We start from the raw sequence: 21,254 nt of genomic DNA, 5'->3' as shown, positions 1-21,254 counted from the left end.
ATGATTGTGGCTTTAGATGAACTCTGTGTATTTACCCAAAAATAATTGTGCAGACCTGTTTTATCATCAGTATTGCTTTGGGTAGTTGCAGAGTGCTCACCTTAGGCATCCTGTGGCATTATAGAAGATATCAGGGTCAGGTAGAACACTTGATTTTGGGTAATCTCTGTCTGGCCAGCCTGAGTAGGGGATGAGGACAGCTTCAGTCAGCGTCTGCAGGGCTTCTCTAACCAACAGGTGCTTCAGCTGGTCATTGGAGGACAGATTCCACAGCAAACCTGTAATACCCACAATAAAATCAGAGTGGCAAAAAGACTCCCTTGCACTTTGAAAGACTTAATCTCATACCCCTTGAAGTCAATGAGTGAAGAGCCTGCCTGGCACTTGATATCCTGAAGAGGAGCAGAAAGGATTGGTAAGCGTTCACCAGCCCTGATCCAGGGACGTGGAAAGAGGGCAGAAAAGGGGGCACAGTTATCCATGTGAATAAAGTAAAATCTCTACACAGTCAGCCTAATGCCCAACCAAGAAGTGCAGTTTTCCATGGCTCTGCATTGCCCATCTGCAGTGATCACCTTCTCTGTTACCAGCGCAGCACAAGCTAGGGGAAAATAAACTCACAAAAGGGATAGATGGGAGGTGCAGGGAGTGAGTTTACAGGAAATCTGCTGGAAGACAGGAGATGCCCATTACCAAGTTTCTCTAACACTTGATAGCAACATTTCTCATAAGAGGGAAAGCTGTTAACACTGGCTGGCTGCTTCTGTCCAGACATTAGTCACTAAACAAATCATTAAGTAATGCTACAAACCTTCTCTATTCGCAATCTCCAAAACAAATTTCAAATATAATCTTGTAGAACTTAGCAGGTTCCATTCTATTCTATTCCAACACACAACAATTCTTTTTAAAGAGCTCTTCACCTGGAAAATGACACGTATTTCTGCTTTTCACTACAAAGGCATTCATTGTTTCTCCAGCTTGCTGCTCTAAGTTTCACAGACCACCTCCTCCACACACTGGCAGAGTATTAGTGAATGTTCCTTTCATCAGCTCACAACAACAACAACAAAATGTTTCTTTTGTATCTCCTTACACTTTGAATCTAATTTCAGGTATTGTGAACAACAGTAAAATCAAAACAAAAGCCAGCCAGAAGCAGCCCATTCCTTCTTCTGGGATCAGCTCTTCAGCATCTGAATCAGGAGATAAAAGGAAGAATGTACTTTTCTGAAGGGTAAGTAAGGCTTACAGGAAATCAGACAAGCAGTCCAAAGGGCATTGGTAAGGGAAGCAGGTTTAAGACAGAAGGGCACAAATGCAAGGACTTGCACAAGGACAGAATATACTTTTAAAAAGAACAAATGCATTTGGAATTACAGGCAGACACTTAGAATTGTCAAAAGAGAATTTGAGATATTGCTCTCACTGTAAATCTTCCAACAAAACCCCTACCTTTACCCACAGGCACTGTCTCTCTGGGCTCAGAAGGATTCTCTCAGTGGTATTCTGGGTGTGGATGAATTTGCTCACATTAGAAAATGTCTTTAGGAGTAGATTCTTTCCTTGCACCTATGCTGTAATGCATAGTTTTCCCTTAGATGGTTATTTGGAAAAATGGGTTGGGTCTGCTTTTAAATTTACATTTCTTTTCATGACAGTTCTGCTTGTGCTGTAATCTTCCCCGCAGGAAAAACTTCCTTTAATTTCTTATATTAATGCTGCACAATAACAAGATCAGGAGGTTAGCTACTCCCTGGAGGCTCATCTGGCTTCTCTTCAAAAGCTAACATTATTTTGTTTTTTTCATGCCACAGCCATTTTACTTTCTGTTCCTCAGTATGCTCTCCAAATACTATAAAATTCCAGTCCTGCCTTAGCTCCTGCGCTGTCTCCAAATGACGCCCTCTCCTACTAAGGAGTAACCTCACTCCTTTCCTAAGAGATTTCTAAGTAGCTTGTGTGTCAAAAAAAGGACAAAGCCTCTGTTTCCTTTGCTCTACCTGTTATCAGTGATTTTGTGGAGCTAGCAAATTCAGTCTCATTCCCTCTGTGAAGAGATCATATGAGCACAGAAATTCCATAGAAACTGGGCAGCTCTTTTCTGCACAGGGGCATTAGGCAGACTGGGTCACAGCAGCTTTCAAATCCCTGTCACCAGCACAAAGCTGCTTTGGTAGAGCAGTGGTTTAGTGCTTTTTGTGTGTTCACAGACTGTGAGGCAGTCACAGCACGTGCTGTAATCAGCATTTATCTCCACACACTTTGGCTGCTTTTGTTTTTTCACAGCACAATAGAAGGCCCACTGCATGACTGGGCTCAGTCTGTATTCCTCAGCCTAGGTCTTGAAGAAAATACAGGCCATCAAAAAATTCTTTGGGAACATTTGATAAAATATGGATTAATGTTAGGCAGGTGCTTGTCCGTATTAACATGATGGTCCTAGTAAACCAGTGACCTTAAAGATAAACTTCTAAGCCTGAGACTGACTTATCTCATGTGCACAAGTACCATACTTCTGACAGGTAATGAAGTACAGTATCAGAAAACTTCTGTCTCAGAGTTCTAACTTCCTTCTCTCCTGAAATTTCCTTATCTTTGTATACTTTTGTCAGGTGGAGTGCTTTGCTACCATGCTTCCCACACAGCAGTAGAAACAAAAAACTTCCCTCAGCTGAGCTTAGACATCTTTATTAATGAGTACTGCATGCTTTCAATCCTTGGCCAGGAGTCTTTCACTAAAGTTCAATGAGGTATCATCAGTTACCAAGATGATTTTACTAATCTCTTACGGGGAAAGACATTTAGCTGAATATCATACCACACATTTGGAAGTCCCTAATTCAGGGAAGAAGTCAAAGAAGACAAATAATATGTATGATGTGGAAAAATGGAAAGACAAATGGACTTCTGGTGCTGACTGGTGGAAGGCTAAATCTTTCACATTAACCACTTCCTGGAAGTGTTACAACACTGCAGTGAGACTGCATTCATAGCCATGATATTCCACTAGTCCTGTAGGAAGTCAAAGTCAATGCAAGAGGTGAAATTCATTCATCCAGACTGCCCTTTGCTCTTGTAGGCTCCTTGCAGCTTTCTAGGGACCTGGAAAAGTTGTTCAAGCGACAGCAAAAAGTATGCCCTAGTGGCATTTTCACTAAGGTACCCAGTGCACTTCCTCCTGGCTGCACATTTGGTCTTGAGCAAAGAGAGAAATATTTCTCTCTCAGTGTATTTTTAAAGCCATCCTTTCTAACTGATAGGCATGAAAGCACATCATAATATTTTGCTTTACACAAGCTACACCATCCTGCTTGGCATAAATATTTTGTTGGTGTCTTCTTTGCTTTGTGAGTAAATATTCCTGTTCAGTCACAGCAGTAATTGCTGAAAGAAGATGCCCTTCACACATTGGTGAAGGGGAAGACAGTAATAGTCACAATATACATGTGAGTTATCACGCACGGTCAACATTTTTGTCAGAAATGATGAAACTTCTAGCAAGAAAAGAGCACTGGCTTCCTGGCCACTCTACCACCATTTTCACTGCTTTCCTCACTGCTCTGTAATAGCACTGAGTGTTAACACACTATACAACAAATTACTACGTGACCCAATTCTGCAACCGATGAGTGTGAAAAACTTTAAAACATTTTAATGTTGCAGAGCTATAGAACTGAGTTAAAAAAGAGCCAACAATACAAAGCTTTGTTCTCCAGCTTAGAGAGCAGAGTATTTCAAATACTTCAAAGAATGCAGAATTACAGAAGGTCTCGACATGTCTTTGCTTCAAGACAGGGCTGCTTGACAACTTCGGTATCTCTTCACACACTGCTCTCTTAAAAGATTTTGTTCCTGGTACCTTTAAAGATTGCTTGAAATAAATCCCCATTCATTTATTCATGTTTTCCATCTATAAAATATAAGCCTGCTCTTCCTTTGCATGCTAATCAGAATGGATGTGGGTCACAAGCAGTGGAATTCCAAGAGACACACTATGGACACACAGGACTGCAGGGATGAAGTGGGCATTTCTTAACTGGCTGCTGCAAAGCCAACAGGACAGCAACCACAGGTTTGCTTGTGGGGAATGCTGGACATTTTCTCCCACCATTTCTCCTGCTACACTGAAGTACAAGAAGAGGTGTAATACGGGGTTTCTGATCCAAAGGGCTTTTCCTTCAAATTTGCAATGGGCCCTGCTAATTAACAGCTCTTCCTCAAGGTCATTGGAAATAAAAGGGTGAGAACATTGGCCCTGCAAAAACAGAATCCAGAATGTCAGTCACTCCACTGATGGTGCTGTGTGATCTTTACAGTCAAATGGCTGTCCTGGAGGAATTCTCCCCAAAGGAAGCATGCTGCTGCTGTGGCAGAGCTTTCCACTTGTCACAGATCTGCAGAGACAGACCCGGGTGTAAACAGCTCAGAATAGGACACCTCAGAGTAGGAATCTGGGGCAGTGGAGTTTGTGGGGAATAGAACAACCACTTTCTATCCATGACACATGACAGTTCTGGGTGACTCTCTTGCAACAAGGAACTTCCAGTAGGCGCTGTCAGCACAGAGTCAAAAAATGAAGGCTGAGCTGCTGTGTAAGTAGCAGGCATTAATTATGGTCCCAGGCACTCCGAGGGAGCCTGACTTTCTTTTCTGGAATATTGAGGACTTTAGGCTTCCTGCAAGCAGACTGATATAATTTCTGAAGAAGCTTTAAGAGGGGAAGCTGCAGTTCCTAATCTTTTGTTATTGACTGAAAGACTGGTCTTGAGTAAGGACCTTGGAATTTTACCCTATGGCAGTTGCTTAGAGTAGGTGACAGTGTTTTTGTATTTAGTCCCTAAACACAGGCTTAAGTAAACAACCATGTACCTCTCCCTGAAAGCTTTTGCACTGCTTAAAGCACTTCATGCTTGGCTGCAGAGAAAACACTACCTGTGATTTGCTTCTTAGTCTCTATATCCCTGGTGTGCCGGAGCAGGCGGAGCAGGAGTGGGATCCCTTTCTGCTCTGACACTTCCAGTTTGTTGTCATTGTCCTCAAAAACCAAATTTCTCAGAGCACCACATGCTGCCCGCTGAATGTCCTCATTCTGAACCTCGAGGAGCTGTAAAAGTTTGGGGATACCACCAAGTGAGAAAACCTGTGAGGAAAACAAAACACACCAGAGAATAGTCAGATGATGTAAATGATAAACTCCACTCTCCCCCTGCCCCAGCAAAAGGTTTAAATAGTTACAGGAACTTCCTTCATTTGCTCCTATTTGAGAGACTTGAAGCACAGATCATTAATCATTTGGACATGACTATTGACTTCTGGGCTTTTGTATGACTAATACTTAAAATCCACAACTAGGGGAGGCAACATGTTTTCATAATTAATATCAGAGAATGAAATGAAATCTCTTCCAGCTTTGCTGCAGATTTGTTCTCTCTGACAAGACATTTAATCACTCTGCTTTTTAGCTTCCATGTTGGTGAAATGAATATTTGAGATTTAATTCTGGAACATTTATGAACAGGTTTTTTTTTTTCCTCAGCAGCTAGCCTGATGAAAAGACAGTATTCCCAATGCATGTATTGAAAGTGTATTAAAAACCAATACATTACACTTAATACTTCTTAACTGTGCCCCATAGAGAAAAAATAGTAGAAGTAAGCATCAAAATGTAGACCATGAAACATTGTAAGCCAGCTGTCTACTGAACTACCCACATTTAGCAAAGACTACTTTTCAGTGTTTAAATCTTCAGAAAATGACGTTTTGGCCCCAAATGAATGAAGGATTTAAAGGACGTTATTTTACAGCAGCTGTATGGAAACAAACAGTTTGTTGTGGTGAATGAGGAATCCCACATGAACTGTGATATGACATAAGCAAGCCTTAGCTGACTCAGGAGTGAATTTACTATGGAAAGTACCTTCCATTAATGTACAATTGCCAACGATCTCCTCCAGCATCTTAAAATGCCATATGATTTTGTGGACAAACTCACCCTTGTGCAGAATCAACAGCACATGAAAGACTCAGAAATCTGATGCACCTGTCTTAAACAGTCCAGAGTTTAACGATAAAAAGAGTTCAGTACAACTGGCAGGTGTTGGCAACACCAAGAAATGGAATGTAAGAAAGCCTTTTGTCCTTCATGGAGTAAACTCCACAGCCTGGCAGCCTCTCCTCTGATTCACCTGTACAAAAGGCACAGCTTCTTGCCCCTGCTCTGCTGATCTGATTCCCCCTGCAATCACCCTGAAAATGTCAGCAGAATAAAATACAGGAATATGTATGTTGAGGGCAGTGGTGCATAGAGCATGCTGAAAGCACATCAACCTGTTTTATTGCAGCAGATCAGCCCTTTTGACAGCAGTACTGTAGTTGTTTGGTTTTTTAAAATATTTATGCAGACTTTCTGTCAGTAATTTTAAAGCAATGTAAAAGAAGTCCTATTTCAACCTAATTTGCTGAGAATTTACAACAGCTATTGACCGGTCCTTCTAAATTTTCATTAGTAGACAAAATTCACCTAAATACTGAGAGACCACAAGTTCACAAAAAAAGAAGACCCACTAGACCCACAAATTCTCAAACATCAGGGAACAAAGCATTGAAGACAAAGAATACAGGCTGAAAGGCTAAAAATGGGAAGCAAGACAATGCCAACGTGAACAAGTGTGATGGGCACCAAACAGAAAAGCCCATCATAGGATATGTGGGATAGAGAGGAAAATAGAAGGTGGCTTCAGGCTGACTGCTCCAATCTGAACACTTTTACTCAGCCACTTGTTTTTCTGGGAAGCTGCCTGAGAGTGGTCTGTGTAATAACCGACCTTCAAACACTCAATTCTGAAGCTCTGTCCCCAGTTTGAAGTTAAGGCTGCCACTAGTCCTGGTATTTTCTTCCAAAACTGATTCTGGCATACCCTAAAGCAAGTCAAAAGGACTGAGACATGTTTGGCTGTCACTGAACTGGACTGCAGGCACATGATTATGGAGGTAAGTCTGGGATTACTGAGCATACTACACACCAAAGCAGGTGTAATAAATGCTTTTTAGTTGTTAAAATAGACTTACACTTTAATGTACAGAACTGTGCAGGAGGACAGACATATTTGTGTTTAGTAGTGACATTTAAAGAAAAGGAAGAAGAGAATATTTTTCATGTACCCTTTCAAAAAACTTGTAAGAGACTTGACAAATTTTTTGCAAGAGACTTAAAAATTTGGTTAATCTAAACAATGTAGTAATGCATGTGCACAGTCCCAGCAAACCCTTAACACCGTGGCTAATGCGTGTGCTGTTTCAACACATTTGTGCAGTCCTAAAAAACCCTGAATATTGGATAAGTTTGCACCATACTCAGAGTTTTCTTTTTTGGGATATTTCTGCATGCCAGTCAAAAATGAGAGACAGGAGCAACTATATTGACAAAAAGTTCAGACTCCATGATTTATAAAGGCTGAAAGAATTAAGTTTGTTCGGCCTGAAAAAGAGCAAACTGAGTGGGTATACACTGAGTGGGTTCAAAACAACCTGCAGCAAAACACACAAATGAATGCATTTTAGGGAAAATATCTAACATCAGTATCCTGTAAGGTTACTTGGACTGCCTTCTTTCTTTTCATGTTGGCATACAGTGCCATGAAGTATAGAATCTTACTTTCTCTACCTGATTGTAACTGGCCCAAAAATAATTACTTACTTTTCTTCTGGCATCTGCTTTTTGGAAGCACTCATGCTGTATGAAAGTCACTGCAGCAAGGATCCTGGGCGTGTTCTGTGTGTTTTCACTCTTCAGGATGTTCACTGCACGCTCCAATGTCATCTCCACTTCTGGGCTCCTTAAAAGCATACACAGAGAAATCTAGTGAAAAAAAACTGCAGAAGAAGTATCATTCTTGTAAAACCAGATTTTTTGTATTTTCCAAGTAACTCTAGCTTTTCTTAGAAATTTTTTTCCTTTCCAGTAGCAGAAAATATCATAATAGCTTTAAGAGATACTGATGTTCTGGGGGAAGAGAAAGTCATAAACAGAAGTGCAGTTCTGGAGAAAGAAAATAATGATTTAAGTTCCAATAACAAAATGGGAATATCAGTGGATGTTTCTATCAGTGTTTCCTTCCAGTGGGTGAACGACTGGGTGTGAAAGGAAGGATGAAGAAGTGGATGAAGATCAAAAGAAGGCCATAACCATGGCAGAGTGACTATTACTGACCATGAAGATACCTTGATGTTTTCCTCAGTAGTACTGATGATTGTTTTTTTATATTTGTACTTATGCCTTTCATCAGTGTCTTAGTGCCCAGATTATATCTATGCAGGACTCAGTACCCCCTTTTTTTCAAATGACAGAAGTTGTTCTCATTTGAAATAGATGGGCAAAGCCCTTTTTCAGGTGGGAAAAAATAAAAATACCACTCATTAAACAGAGTAGGTAGAGAGCCTATGCTAATATTAAAAATATGTGCCACCACTTCCCTTCCAACTTCCAGAATGTTTGCTTAAATTATGATGGTGTTAGACAACCATATAAAAAAATTGAAAGAAAAATGGAAAAACCACATTTTTTTCCCCAGTAAATGGAACATAAAACAATTAATGGCACAATCAGGTACATTAGCTCTGGGACAGGTGGTTATGCTCCCCAGACTTTTTATTTACTTTTGGTTTCAAACGTGCTGCACCCAGATTAAAAAAAAAAAAAAAAAAAAAAAAAAAAAAAAAAGAGAGAAAAAAGTTGACAAGAATGTGAGCATTCTGGTTTTTTTTTAATCCAGATAGTTTTGTAGTAGTAGATCTGCCACTGGCCAGACAGGGATGAGAGGGCAGTCTGTGAACCACCATGAAACAAGAAGTAATTGGCAATAACTCCCTACTGCAGAGCTACCAGAATCAGAATGATTTGCTTGATAACCATCTCATTAAATGAATCTACAGTTAGAAATTTTAACTCAATTGCCTCTTATTTTAAAATGGGTACCTGGGAAATAAATTAGCTTAAGTTGAAACTTTAATTTTTTTTTCTTTAAACTAAGCAGAAATATTAAATAGGAATTAACAATGCTCAGGAAAGTAAAATATGGAAAATTAGCCAGATCATATTTCTTCTTTTTACTCCACAGTGGAACTGAAAAACAGGCTTTTCAACCTTGGGGTTTACTTAGATTTCTTAAATTAGCAAAGGTTTTGAGACCATGTTATAAATGTGCACATGTGATCATGTCAACCTGTTAGCAATAATTTTCGAGTGTTTTGACCAAATTCAGTCACCTTCTGCGAGCAGCAGACATCTCTGATGTACTAAATTGTGTCACTTCACTGACCAACAGCTGAGGAGGACTAAAACCATGTGCTTCCCAAGGTCAAGGCTGCTGCACGAACTCACCCCTCAGGGCACACAAGAGAATTTATGTGGGAACTCAACCTCAGGATGCCAAGGGTATCCCAGAGTAGTAGAATTCCATCAGGAGTCACTGCCAGGCTGAGATGGACACATGGACAGCCAGAAGCTGCATTTCTAGGTGCTGGGGGTGTAGATCTGCACTGAGACTGACAGCAGCTCACCATTCAGTTATCCCTTCATGCAGCAGGCAGAGGATTTCTCTCCTGTTGTGCGCTGCCATACTTGGACTGCTCTCCGTTGGATAAAAATAACATTCCCTAATGTTTTATCTGGCAGCAATAAAGGATGCAATACAATCTCTGACCCTCAATGGTATTCACAAAGCTGCAGCACCCAAACTCTTGTCACAACAGAATTTGATGCAATGATTCCGTTCCCACCCTCAAAGTATTTACAGGCAAACTCAATTAGCTCTGTGGCTGATTGGCACGGGAAGTGACACCAAATGGTCAGCCAGGCAAAGGTTGTTAAACAGAACAATGATCTGACAGGTTCTGACTTCACCTTAATTGCCAAAATATACCAATTTTGAGACATATACACAATGATTTTGTGATGGCTCTCAGCACATTCAGAGGTCAGATTATGCAAGCAGCCATTTCTCAGACAGCTTCAGCTTGAATCTATTCTTTCCTGAGCTCTTCATCATAAGGATGCTATTAACTGATTCTCTTCACCAGAAGATACAGGTACAGAGATACAGACATACAGAGAGAGCATCCTGTGCTGTTTTTTTCTACTTTGCTTTCATAGCATGAGCTAGTTCTTTTACAGGAAGTTTGAAAATGCTTTTATATACATTTCAAATGCTGTCCACAGCCGGTCCACTACTTCTCTTTAACCTTACATTACTATTTTACCTTCTCTTAATTCACTTGGAAAGACCTAAATTGTGACCTGCATTAAAAAAAAGGTATAAATTTCTGGAAAAATCAAATTACTCCAAAAACAAGCTTATCTCCCCCCCCCTTAATATCACTAAGGGAGCAACAGGTAAGGTAGCAATATGTCAGATTAATGCAACCTTAAAATAAGAGAATGAGAAATTACAAGAAAACTGAGAGTGTCTACAAACTTCTTGAACTGAGAAACCTTCCAGCAAATGCTGAACCTAAAAACTGGCACTTAAGGAATTATGCTGTCACAAAGATTTTCAATAGGTCACAAATCTTCCATCTGATTTAACATGGTCTCAATCAAGCCACTTGCACAATGATTCAAGATTGATTTTTACATCTGCAGGTATTCAAATACTTTGGTTGATGCTTGTACAGACAACCAGACTCCAGTGTCTGCATCTTCAAAAGAAAAGCCAAAATTGCTCCTACACGTAATTAAAGATAAAAATTGTTGGTTGTGGCTCAGAAATGCATACAAGAATGTGCTAAAAGTTAAGCAGGTTATTAAGTCAATGGGATACATGCTTGTAAATTGTCTTACTGAAAAACAAAGTCCTCCCAGGTACCTATTGGTACCTATTTGGTATTACTACACTCAAATCTTTAGCTGTTGTGAGCTCTCAGCTGGGTTTTTTGGACTTACTTCCTGCAAAGTCTAAATACTTAAAAGTCAACATAATTAATATCAGATCTCTTAAGTCCTGCATCACCCAGAGGTGAAAATTTCAATCCAGACCAGAAGAGACCATAGTACCATACATGCTTGTAAATACAATCATAACACACAACATGTAGCTGACAACAAAAAAATACCTGATCTGCACATAGCAGTGGTATCAGATGATGCCTTTTCTCACACAGAAACAAACTCAGAAAAAGAACAAAGATGGGTCTTCAGAAAAATGAACTTAACAGCTACACAGTTACAGGAAAAGAGCTATTTCTTAATAACACTTGTAAATTACACTATGATTAACTTAAAGAGAACTCTTAGGATCCTATTTGAATTACGAAACAAAACCAAAAACCAGAATAAACATGCAAGTAACCATCTCCTGTCTACCAAGTGGCTTTTTCTGTCCACTGAAACTTAACAGCACTGGGAACATTCAGAATTATTCTAAAATGAACAGATATTCACTCCTGAGGGGAAATTAAGAAATAATAAAATTTCTCTTTTGAAAATGAAACTGATTTTAAACAGTCTGAAATCTTCTCTGGAAAGGAATTTTTGGTGGGAGAAGTAATTTTGTGAAAAAAACCCAAGCCACCCTTTCCAGTATTTTAAACAATTTTTCTGAAGTCTGGGGTCAGATTTGGGACTTTCTGGCATGGAGCCAACAGAGTTCAAGTTAAGATAACTCCCTCAGAGCATGTAGGATCTCTTGGTAGTGAGAAGCTCTGTGGTCCTGGGATTCAGAGCAGTTTGTATTTGTTCTAGGAATGGATGGTGTTACAGAGCTAAGAGAGATTTCTGTCTGTGTTTTACGTGAAATTTATAAAAACAAAGACATGTCCTTGAAACTATGAAGGATTTTTAACTGGAAATTGCTAATCTGCCAAAAGCTGCTCCACTGCTAGATTTCTGACCTATTCTCATGAGAACCAGTGTTGATATCGTATGGGCTCTTCTGAGCACAAAATCTGCCAACACAATTTTGTGTATTGTGACTTAGGTTGTAAATTACTCAGAGACTACTTTATGTTTCCTTATAAAACTGATTAACTCTTGGCAAAAGGGGTCCCAAACTTCAGCAAGAGGTGTAGATCTTGCACTGTACATACACACAAACATTTTTTTCTCCCTTTCCTTTGTTGCACTGGAAGTGGATTTTTAAAAGTCAGTTTACTTTCTGCATCCTCTGCACTGATATTTCATACAAGGTGCTGGCTGCTGAATCACAAGCTATCAGTTTACTTTCCCTTTGTAAACAAACACGTTCCTGTCAGCTGTGACAGCCCAGAGCCAAAGCAGGTCCTGCACTGAGCTTACCCGAGCTGAGATCCATTGAGGGTCACTTGTTCACTCTGCAGGAAACCATTTCTCCCTGCTGCGGCCACAGCAGCTGTCACTGGCATCCTCTTCCCATCTGTTTCTGCAGTGACACTGGCTATTGAAGCTGGCTGGGAAACTTCCCTCCTGCTCTGTGTGTTTCTGAAGGCTGTTTGGTAGTAGCTGGACCTCACAGATTGCCTGTTCTGAGACCAACGGGACGCAGTCGGTGATCTCACTTGTCCCATCGCGCTCTCCGAGGCCAGGTAGTTTTCCTTCTCCAGAAGGTTGGTCATACTGCGGCTGTTGCCAGGCTGGTGGTACAGAGGCACAGTGGGGCTGGGGTAGCCACCATCAAGGACAGCATCGTTGGCAGCCCCCATGCGGGATTGTCTCTTAAAGGAGCGTCCCCTGTGCACGGAGTCGCGCAGGCTGTAACCAACGATCTCGGACCGAGCGTATCTTGGTGGCACAGTCCCGCTGGATCTCACACCATCTGCATGCCTCATGGAGAACCCAGCTGAAATCCCTCCGTCGTAGTGAAAATCACTCGACATGTACGCCAATCTTTCTGGATTTCGTTGAGGGGAAACCTCCAGCCTCTTCAGAGGTTGCCTCTGAGCTCTCTCCTCCATCGTCCTGTAAGCAAATCTTGTCCCCCAGCCATTCGTGTAAGAGGATGGCGAGGCAACCTGCTCCAGGGGGCACAGAAGAACAGGAGCCACAGTAAGGTCACAGCACTTAGGATGAGCAGCAAAGAAACCAAACCAAAATGTAAAGATAAAAATTCTACAGTCTGCTCTCAGAATAAAAAATAAAAGTGAACACCGCCAAAGTTGTGCATTAAATGGGATTCTGCCACACTTCTTTGTACTTCCTTCATGAAGGCAGGAAGAAGTACAGTCTAAACATCAGGAGACAAAGTCTAAGCATCCAGTCTTCTGTCATAAACTCAAAATAGTTGCATAAGTCAATTATGGCAGGTAATGAACAGAGTGATTATTAATGGAGATCTTTGAGTTTGAAATTCCTTGGGGATTAACACCAGCATCTGCTACTAAAGCTAAATTCAAGGCTGTCTAATAGACAGGAGAAAATGAATCAATCAGATATAAAAAATATTATACTAAAGTGTCTGGATATTGATAACAACCTTAGTAATATAAGGTTATTTAGCACTCCTGTTCACATTGTAGTAGGGTCTAGTAAAAAGAGATGGGCCCTTCCCTGTTTGTCTAGCCTCTTAAAAATTAAGGAGATGGTAAAACATTGCAAGAAAATCAAAATGATCATTTCACCATCTCAATGACTTCCCCAATATCACAGTTGCAATTTTGAATTATTTTTTTCTTCCTGTACCTAATGGGGATAGACTGTACTGGATCATCATCTTGCTTTATAATTTTCTCTTTTCTAAACTCAACACATCCACTGCCAGCCTTTCTTTGTAGGATGTATCTTTAAGATTCTTACTTTTTGGTGTCGTTTGAGGACTCTCAATTTTTATACCGTTTTCTTGTTCTCTGTATTGGACTCCATACTCCATTCAAAACCTTCCAGAACTAAATCAGCTTGGGACACTATCTGGCCTTGAAATAGAGGAGTCATGGACCAATTTTTAAAAACTAAGTAAGCATAGGGGCATACAACCATAAACCAAAGCCCCATATTTTCCATTTCCATGTTGTGTTAAAGTTTTGTAATATTAAAGACATTTTTTAGGGTAAACAGAGAAGTTCACACAAGCTATTAATTGAAGGAACAGTGCTTAGCAGACAGATGCCAGACTGAATTCCCTTCATTTCACTGCTGAGGACATCCTGAGGGTGATACTTGACTCACAAAAGGAGTAAAGGTCACTGAAACGAGCAGGGTCAGGCAAAGATCATTGGATATATCTGTTTATTCTACAGAAGTTATGCAAGGATATATTTATTTTTTGTTTGGGGATAATTAATGTTTTTGTGAAGTACTAGACCTTGTGGCTTTTCCCAGCTCTCACACAGGACACTTGGTCTCTCTTTTCCCCCCACCCCCTGCCTGGCAAATGGTGTTATTTTCTTGGGATTCCTATGTCATCTCTAGTTTTCCTTTTGTTGCTCTCTTCTGGAAGGAATGGATTCATATCAAATATTATGCACTGCAGGACAGGTGAGATAAAGGATGGAAGGACAGAGAAAGAAATATATTTAAGTAAATGCTTCTAACTCTCCCCATACAAAACCAGAGCTGCTTCACTGACTCTTCAAAAGCTGGGCTATTTCTTTTAATGACAAAAAGCCACTCTTGAATAATCTAAAATTAGGAAAGAATTGTCACCTCCATACAGAATTATTTACTAAATAAATGTTTCTGTTCTCAAGCTGAATTGATTTCAGTTTACTAAGCTGATCGTGCAAGAGCGTTGCTTTCGAGCTGTGTTGATTTCCCAGTTGCTCCCTCAAAGAGGTTCATACCAGTTATGAGCTGTGTCACAAACCCTGCAGAAAACCAATTATTTATCTTAGCATTCAGGCCATGACCCCAAGAAAAGCTGGTCAAAATAACAAGAGGATTTATGATTAGATGGTTTAGAAACACCATTGTGTTGCAAGGCCTATACTGCTGGAATTCTTGTAATGATAAAACAGGTTACAGCAGGAGTATTTGAAATGATAAGGAACCACTCTACCTTGTGAAAACTAAAGTATTTGTGAAACGAAAGCAATCTGTTTTCCTTTGGTTTTGAATGCTTAATTCTGTTTGCCTGGGCAGCATGGCCTCCGGCCACCCTGAGGTAGAGAGATGTGCTGGTTGAGTTGCTCTCTGGTGGGATGGATGAAGATCTGACTTGTCACAGCCTTTGCCTTAGTGGAGTGTAAATATGATTTTTCATTTTCTACCCTGATGCCAACTCTCACAAACCCAACAAGACTGCAAACAGCCCACCTGCATGACTGACTTGAATTTGGCTACTGGCACTGGAAGGAGGGGCAAAACATTAAGAGATTTCATTGTAAACCCCTCATTTTCTAAAAATCAGACTTTCAAAAGAAAACAAACAAGGAAACAAATCTCTAACACTGTCTAAATGTTATTATTTGTGGTAACAAAATGAATAAACTGTGCATGTGATACTCTATTTATTTCTATTCACCGTCTTTTCCTCACCTGGCTTGCCTGGTAATATGAGAAGCTGTAGGGAGACCTCGGTGCAAAATCATTCTCAGTGATCCCCATGTTATAGACACGCTCTGGTACACTGGATGCACGGTGCAGGCTGCCTGGAACCAAAGACTAATATTAGTAAGAGCTTAAGGAAACATGGCATTGTTACAGAGGACAATACACAGTACCAGGGGAAGGTAGCAGCCAGCACTGCCATTAATAAATATAAACTGAAAATTGAACAGGGAAATGATGGAACGGTATTTGCATTTTCCTGAGGACACAAGCCATTTTTTTCAGTTCCCTATATACTTTACTTAAGAGTTATTTTGAGCTTTTAGGAGTCTAGTCACTTGTGCAGCTATGAAAAATGTTTTAGCAAAGCAAGCTGACAGTTTAAATGTTCCAGATAATGACACCTGATTTAAGTGCTAAGAAATGGTATCACTGAACTAAGAACACTTATTTTTCACTGCAACCACTTTGAATGTACATTCAAATACATAAATGCATGGTTTACACTGGCTGACTATAAATACCATGCAAAGTACACAAGCGATGAATATATTACAGCTGTAGATTGGAGCTGAGAAACAGGGGTTGATGCCTATCTCTGATATGCACCCCAAAGACGCAGATTTCACCACGTACAGCTGTAAATAAACAGCACACACTGAGTATAGACTCTTTATTTCACAGCTGTCTACCTCAACTGCTGCTGTTTCTCCTCCCTTAGGTGCTAATTTAATGACAATGTAATGGAGCAAATAATGCTTCACTAATCTCCTCAGTGCTCCACCCAACAGCACAAAGAGTCTGTGAACAAACTCTATGGCTTATGGTGGTGTAAAGCTGGGTTGTCCAGTGACACTTCAAACCTGCACCTGAAAGGTTCACTAATCCTACAAATAATGTCAAAGATCCACAGTGCATCTGCTCTGATTCTTTTTTTCCATGACCCAGCTCTGAAAATAGAGAAGTGCATTGTGATTATTTCTTCCATTAAAACCCCAAACAAGCCAACACACCCTTCAGGCTGTTCCTTTTTTTCACTAATAGAATGCATTTTCAAAGAATGAGTGCTTCTATTAACAAAAATTTTAAAAGCAACAGATACTAATGGAATAATTATTTATGAGATTCCTGTGTTATTACGGGAATCTGCATCTTGGACTATAATTAACACAGCTTCAAAGAGGTGAAATAGAAGTTGAAAGCATAAAATAATCATAAACGTGGCCTGTGTGTGCTGCACAAGTTTAGGCTGAACAGGTAACAGTGGTCAATAAAGAAGTTAACTGGCCATCAGTTTTCAAACTAGCAGATATTACCTGAGATATTACAGCAAAGAAATCTCAAGAACCAATCATTAATTTGCCCAAACTGCTGAAGACCAAATTTGTGTATCCCACAATATAGTAAAATACAATATAATATAATGGCAGACCGATAATTTGAGGACTGATTCAATCATACTTTGCAATACTTGTATAATCATACTTTCCAATTCTCTCATTTTGGCAGATTTAAACATGTATGAGGGGATTTGTTAAGACACATTCCCAGTAACTTTGTGTCATGAGAGTGAAATGGTGCAGCTTGGTCAAACTCATGATTTGGATTGTAATAATTCCTTCCTGACATTACAAGGTTACCATAGCCCAAGGGTTACCTGAGTACATGGGAAAGAGGCAAGAGTAAACTCTTCTCTTATACTGCAAAGATTTCCCACCAATGTGCACCAAAACCCCAAATCTACAAATTTATATGGATGTCTCATTTCTGCCATGTAATTCCCATACCAATGCACTGTTTCAGGTGCCCAGTAAGAGCCCATCTCAGCTATGTGCTGGCTTTTCAAAGATTCACTTTCTTCATTGCTGCATAGTAAAGGACTTTCATATAATAAATCTTGAAACATAAATACATATAAATTTCTGTTTCTTTACAGTTAGTATTTTTTTTCCTGTTTACTGTACTTAGTGAGAAAGTATTCTCAATTATTTATCTACTTAGGGCATAAGGATCTTTTGAGCAAGTAATTTTGTATGTTTTAGGTAACTATAAACTTGTGTTTACTAAAAATAAAAATACAAAAAACAGGATAGGTTAAAAATGACAAGGCCATCCATTAACTGGTTGATGATAAACTACATATCTAAGAGTTCCTTGTTTGCAAAAACAAAATACAGTCAATCAAAAATTGTACCATGCAGTTATCTTTCAAGCAGTCCTCTTTTATCACCTTCAGTCTCCCTGTGAAACTATCCATCTGTAAAAATTTTTCTCTTTCAGAGACAAACACAGTATATGTCAACCTCCGGAATTTCACTTTGCAGTTATCTCTTGCTCACTCTTATCACATCAGTAAATTATTCTGCTGGCCTTTTACCTGTAGATTTATTAGGCAGACAGAAAAGGCATGTCTTTTTACTGTGTGCTGGTTACTTGTGCCAAAAGTCAGTGTGTTAAAGGAAAAAGTGGTAACTGAAATGCTGTGCCTTTCCATTAGTTATGAGATGCAGAATAGGTGACCAGATCAGAGCTTGCCTCTGCCAGCAAGGCTTCCTTCAGCCTTTTTTCATTGTACTACAAAAACCTTACATACCCAGTGCACTGTTCTGCTGTTCATTTTTAAAAAGCCATTAATTATTATTTTTAAAATCTATATTACGGTCTCATTTACTGTTAGGACTAATATTTTCTGACTGTGATTCCCTGATTTGACTGTGACTCCCAGTGTTTTAAGTCTCACAAAAACTCTCTCAGGAAATAGGCACATGATTCAGTTACTCATCCACAGGGGACAGACACCATTTGAGAGGCCATAGGACACTACACTTGATTTCCAGCAGCCAATCAGGAAAAAAATGGGTTTGCTGCAAGCCCTGCATCATGTCTGTCAACCCATAAGGGTATTCTGGAAAACTCAGGCATCTCAGACAGCACCAGACACCCATGTGTGCGCAATTGAGTGGAACTGTTTACCACAGTCTCCCCTCTCCCCTGTCAATATGAACTAAAGCAGCTCAGGAAAGCCTTGGATGTGGTCAGGGGAGGAGGTAAACTGAACCCCTCCGCTCTTCTCCACACCTAAAATAAAAGCTGTGCAAAAGTCACCTGATATTGCAACAGTTACAAGGAAATTCTGAGACCGGAAAAAGCACTTACAGTATCAGCAGGCTGTACAGATGACTGAGCAGAAATCCCATCTGTCTTCACCGAGGCTCTTCTCAAGGCCCCTTTGTTCCCCTGGATGGGACAAGCCCAGCACCTCCCAAGGCCTTGGAAATTTCTCCCCAGCAATCACTGCCTATGGCTGCAGACAGATCAACCTAATGTTTGCTTTGCTTTCAAAAACAGCAATGACAAGAGGCATCTCTAAGATATACGATAGATGAAAAAGACAATCATCCTCCACTACGGAGCTGGGTGTATCAAATTCCCCTTGAATCCTGTACAGTGGTAACTGCCTGTTGTGAGTCTCTTTCAGCGCCTTTGTATTTGAATGAAATGAATTTGGCCATGAAAGCCAAATTCTGGCTTTGAACCTCAAAGTCATCAATGTTCACATCAGTCTGCTAAGGACTGAGGGACTGTCACACATCCCAAGTGCCCTCCTGCTGAGTGCTCATTGTCCCCTCCTGCTCAGGGCACCTGGGTGGCCACATCCCCCACAGGGACATCTCAGCGCTCCTGGACTGGCATCCTTTCATCCTTTTTTATACTTCAGCGCTCAGGATGGACTGAGATGATGGCATTTAATAACGGCATATCAAAACCATCATTGAATCACTTCATCTCGAGATCAAAGAGCCTTCCTTTTGATTGTGCTCCTTCATCACTTTGCCAGCACATGCCTGGTACCAGAGGAGTTTTTCTAACATTTTGTGCTGGTCAGGACATTTACACAAGGGTTCAAATTTAAGGAAAAGATTTCTTCTGGCTCAGGAAGCAGAGGTAAAGAATGTAACAAAGCCAACAAAAATTGAAAGTCAACACGGATATTTTTTCTACTTCCTTATCCCAGGAAGATATGAAGAGAAAATTACTATGAAGCAGTTAACACATCAGCATTCTGCAAAATAGAAGGCTAAGAACAGAAGAGTGCCCTGAGCCCCTAAAAGTAAATGTAACAAGAAAATACTAAGAATTTTAGAAATTAATAAATGTGAGGAATTAATAAGGCTCTGATTTCAACTGTCTTGTATCTGATGCTGTTTATTCGGAAATCAAGCCACTTTGTTTTGTGTGATACATTACTCAATTCTGCCCTCCTTTTTTAGTGAGGATCTGATAAGGATGCCTTAAAAACCCAACCAAAATCCAAAAGGAACAAGATCAGAGGAAAGTGGACTTATAAACAGAATGAAGTTTCAAAGATTCCAAAAATGAATATAAAATAAACCAGCATGTGCAACAAAACACCAGTCATTAAAGTATATGATTCTGAATGCCACTTTTTCTTTGATAAGGTGGGACTACCTACCATTGCATTTCCATCCTTAAATAGCATCCAGAAATTTGATATGTCTGCTTTAGTTGTTCAAAACTTTTAACTTTAATTTATAAAGGCTCAGCAGTGGATAAACTGGACAAGTTGCAGCTGTTGTTGAACTGCTTGAAAAGCTATTAACAGTGCTTGACAACATCTTGAAAAGAGTTGAGGACATGTAACTTCGATCCTTTGGCAGCAGCTGGAATCCTCAAATCTGAAGATTACTGAATTTCTATTATGAAAAAGAAACTCCTTTCGAAAGGGGAAAAAGGGCATGAAACAGCAAACAGTATGGGGGTAGGAGGCAAAAATAAGTTCTTCCATTTAAAAGTAGTGCTGAAGGCTAAGCAGATACCTTTAATTTGAAATCCTAAGGAGAAATTATGCTGGCTGACAAACTACTTCTTGTGGCTTCAAAGTTTCCTGTACAGTCGGCAGAAAATGGGCGTGCACAGATGACACTGGGCAAGACCTTTCCTACCACTGATTTTTCATACCCAGTGGTTATGTGCTTGGCTAATTTTAGGTGTGCATGTGAATACTGTGGTTAGCTATGCACTAAGTACCTTGCTGAGCAGAGCCTGAAATACTCCTACAGACAGGACAGTTATATCACAGGGGACTGCTCCTGTTCCCTCTAAATCTTTGTAAGCCTCCCCTGCAACTGCAAACAATATGGGACCCTTGAACAGAGCCAGAAAAGGGCTATAATTCACTGAAAGTGATGCATTTGCATGTAAAAGAGGGTATATTTTTTAAAAGTTCCCTACACATAAGAATTCAAATGTTTCTCAAAGCATAGCCCATTTTTGAGCAAGTCTATAGAGAAAGCACATTGGGACACACATGCAAGTATACGTATATTTTTCAGGAAAGTTGACATGGTAAATGCAAGATTGGCTATGATTCCCATTATAAACATATTTAAGATATAGACAGATATACATGTATTATATATATGTATAAATTCATGCAATGCATTCCAGTTCCAATTATTTTTTTCTGAGTTTAGCAGTGAGACTAAAAATTGTACAGCAACTTGGGCATAAGAATATGTTTGAAAGAAGAAAAGTTCATTTTTTGCATGAACAAGACATGTTACAGACATGTCATTTGCCACTCCTGATCCTGAAGCTTTGGTGTCTCTGAAATGCAAGGGCATCAAATACTTGACCTTTAGAAAAACAAAGCAAACCAAGATAACTATCCCCAAATACATCAGGTCTGTCTGTTAATGTGTTCCAGAGAAGCCAAGACAACTTGAGAGCACGGGAACTCTGTTTCCACAGCGTTTTATGCATGGTTTAGAGACATGAG

The 21,254-nt window shown here is 39.9% G+C and overlaps 1 protein-coding gene and 1 long non-coding RNA gene across 3 annotated transcripts in view; one reads left to right on the top strand and one right to left on the bottom strand.

Annotated features, from left to right (window-relative positions):
• The window catches only part of PKP2 (plakophilin 2), a 38,970-nt gene that overhangs the window by 16,243 nt on the left and 1,473 nt on the right, over positions 1-21,254 (bottom strand). Inside the window, exons 2-6 of one of the 2 annotated variants that reach the window (XM_042051008.1) lie at positions 15,443-15,555; positions 12,293-12,984; positions 7,700-7,838; positions 4,936-5,143; positions 101-278 (exon numbers count right to left, since the gene is read on the bottom strand). In XM_042051008.1, the coding sequence (XP_041906942.1) occupies positions 101-278; positions 4,936-5,143; positions 7,700-7,838; positions 12,293-12,984; positions 15,443-15,555 (1,330 nt within the window). The remainder of the gene's footprint in view (positions 1-100; positions 279-4,935; positions 5,144-7,699; positions 7,839-12,292; positions 12,985-15,442; positions 15,556-21,254) is intronic. The other variant, XM_042051009.1, reaches the window with a different exon arrangement.
• On the top strand, positions 1,014-15,413 carry LOC121675481. The gene is made up of 2 exons (XR_006020080.1): positions 1,014-1,237; positions 12,402-15,413. It is a non-coding gene; the product is annotated as an uncharacterized LOC121675481 (long non-coding RNA).

This window comes from Corvus kubaryi, unplaced genomic scaffold (genome assembly GCF_017639235.1).
Source record: "Corvus kubaryi isolate FWS band 111438036 unplaced genomic scaffold, C.kubaryi_AGA036_p1.0 74, whole genome shotgun sequence".
In the NCBI taxonomy this organism is placed as follows: Eukaryota; Metazoa; Chordata; class Aves; order Passeriformes; family Corvidae; genus Corvus; species Corvus kubaryi.
Note: the sequence above shows the minus strand (reverse complement) of the source record. Positions and strands in the feature narration are given on the sequence as shown.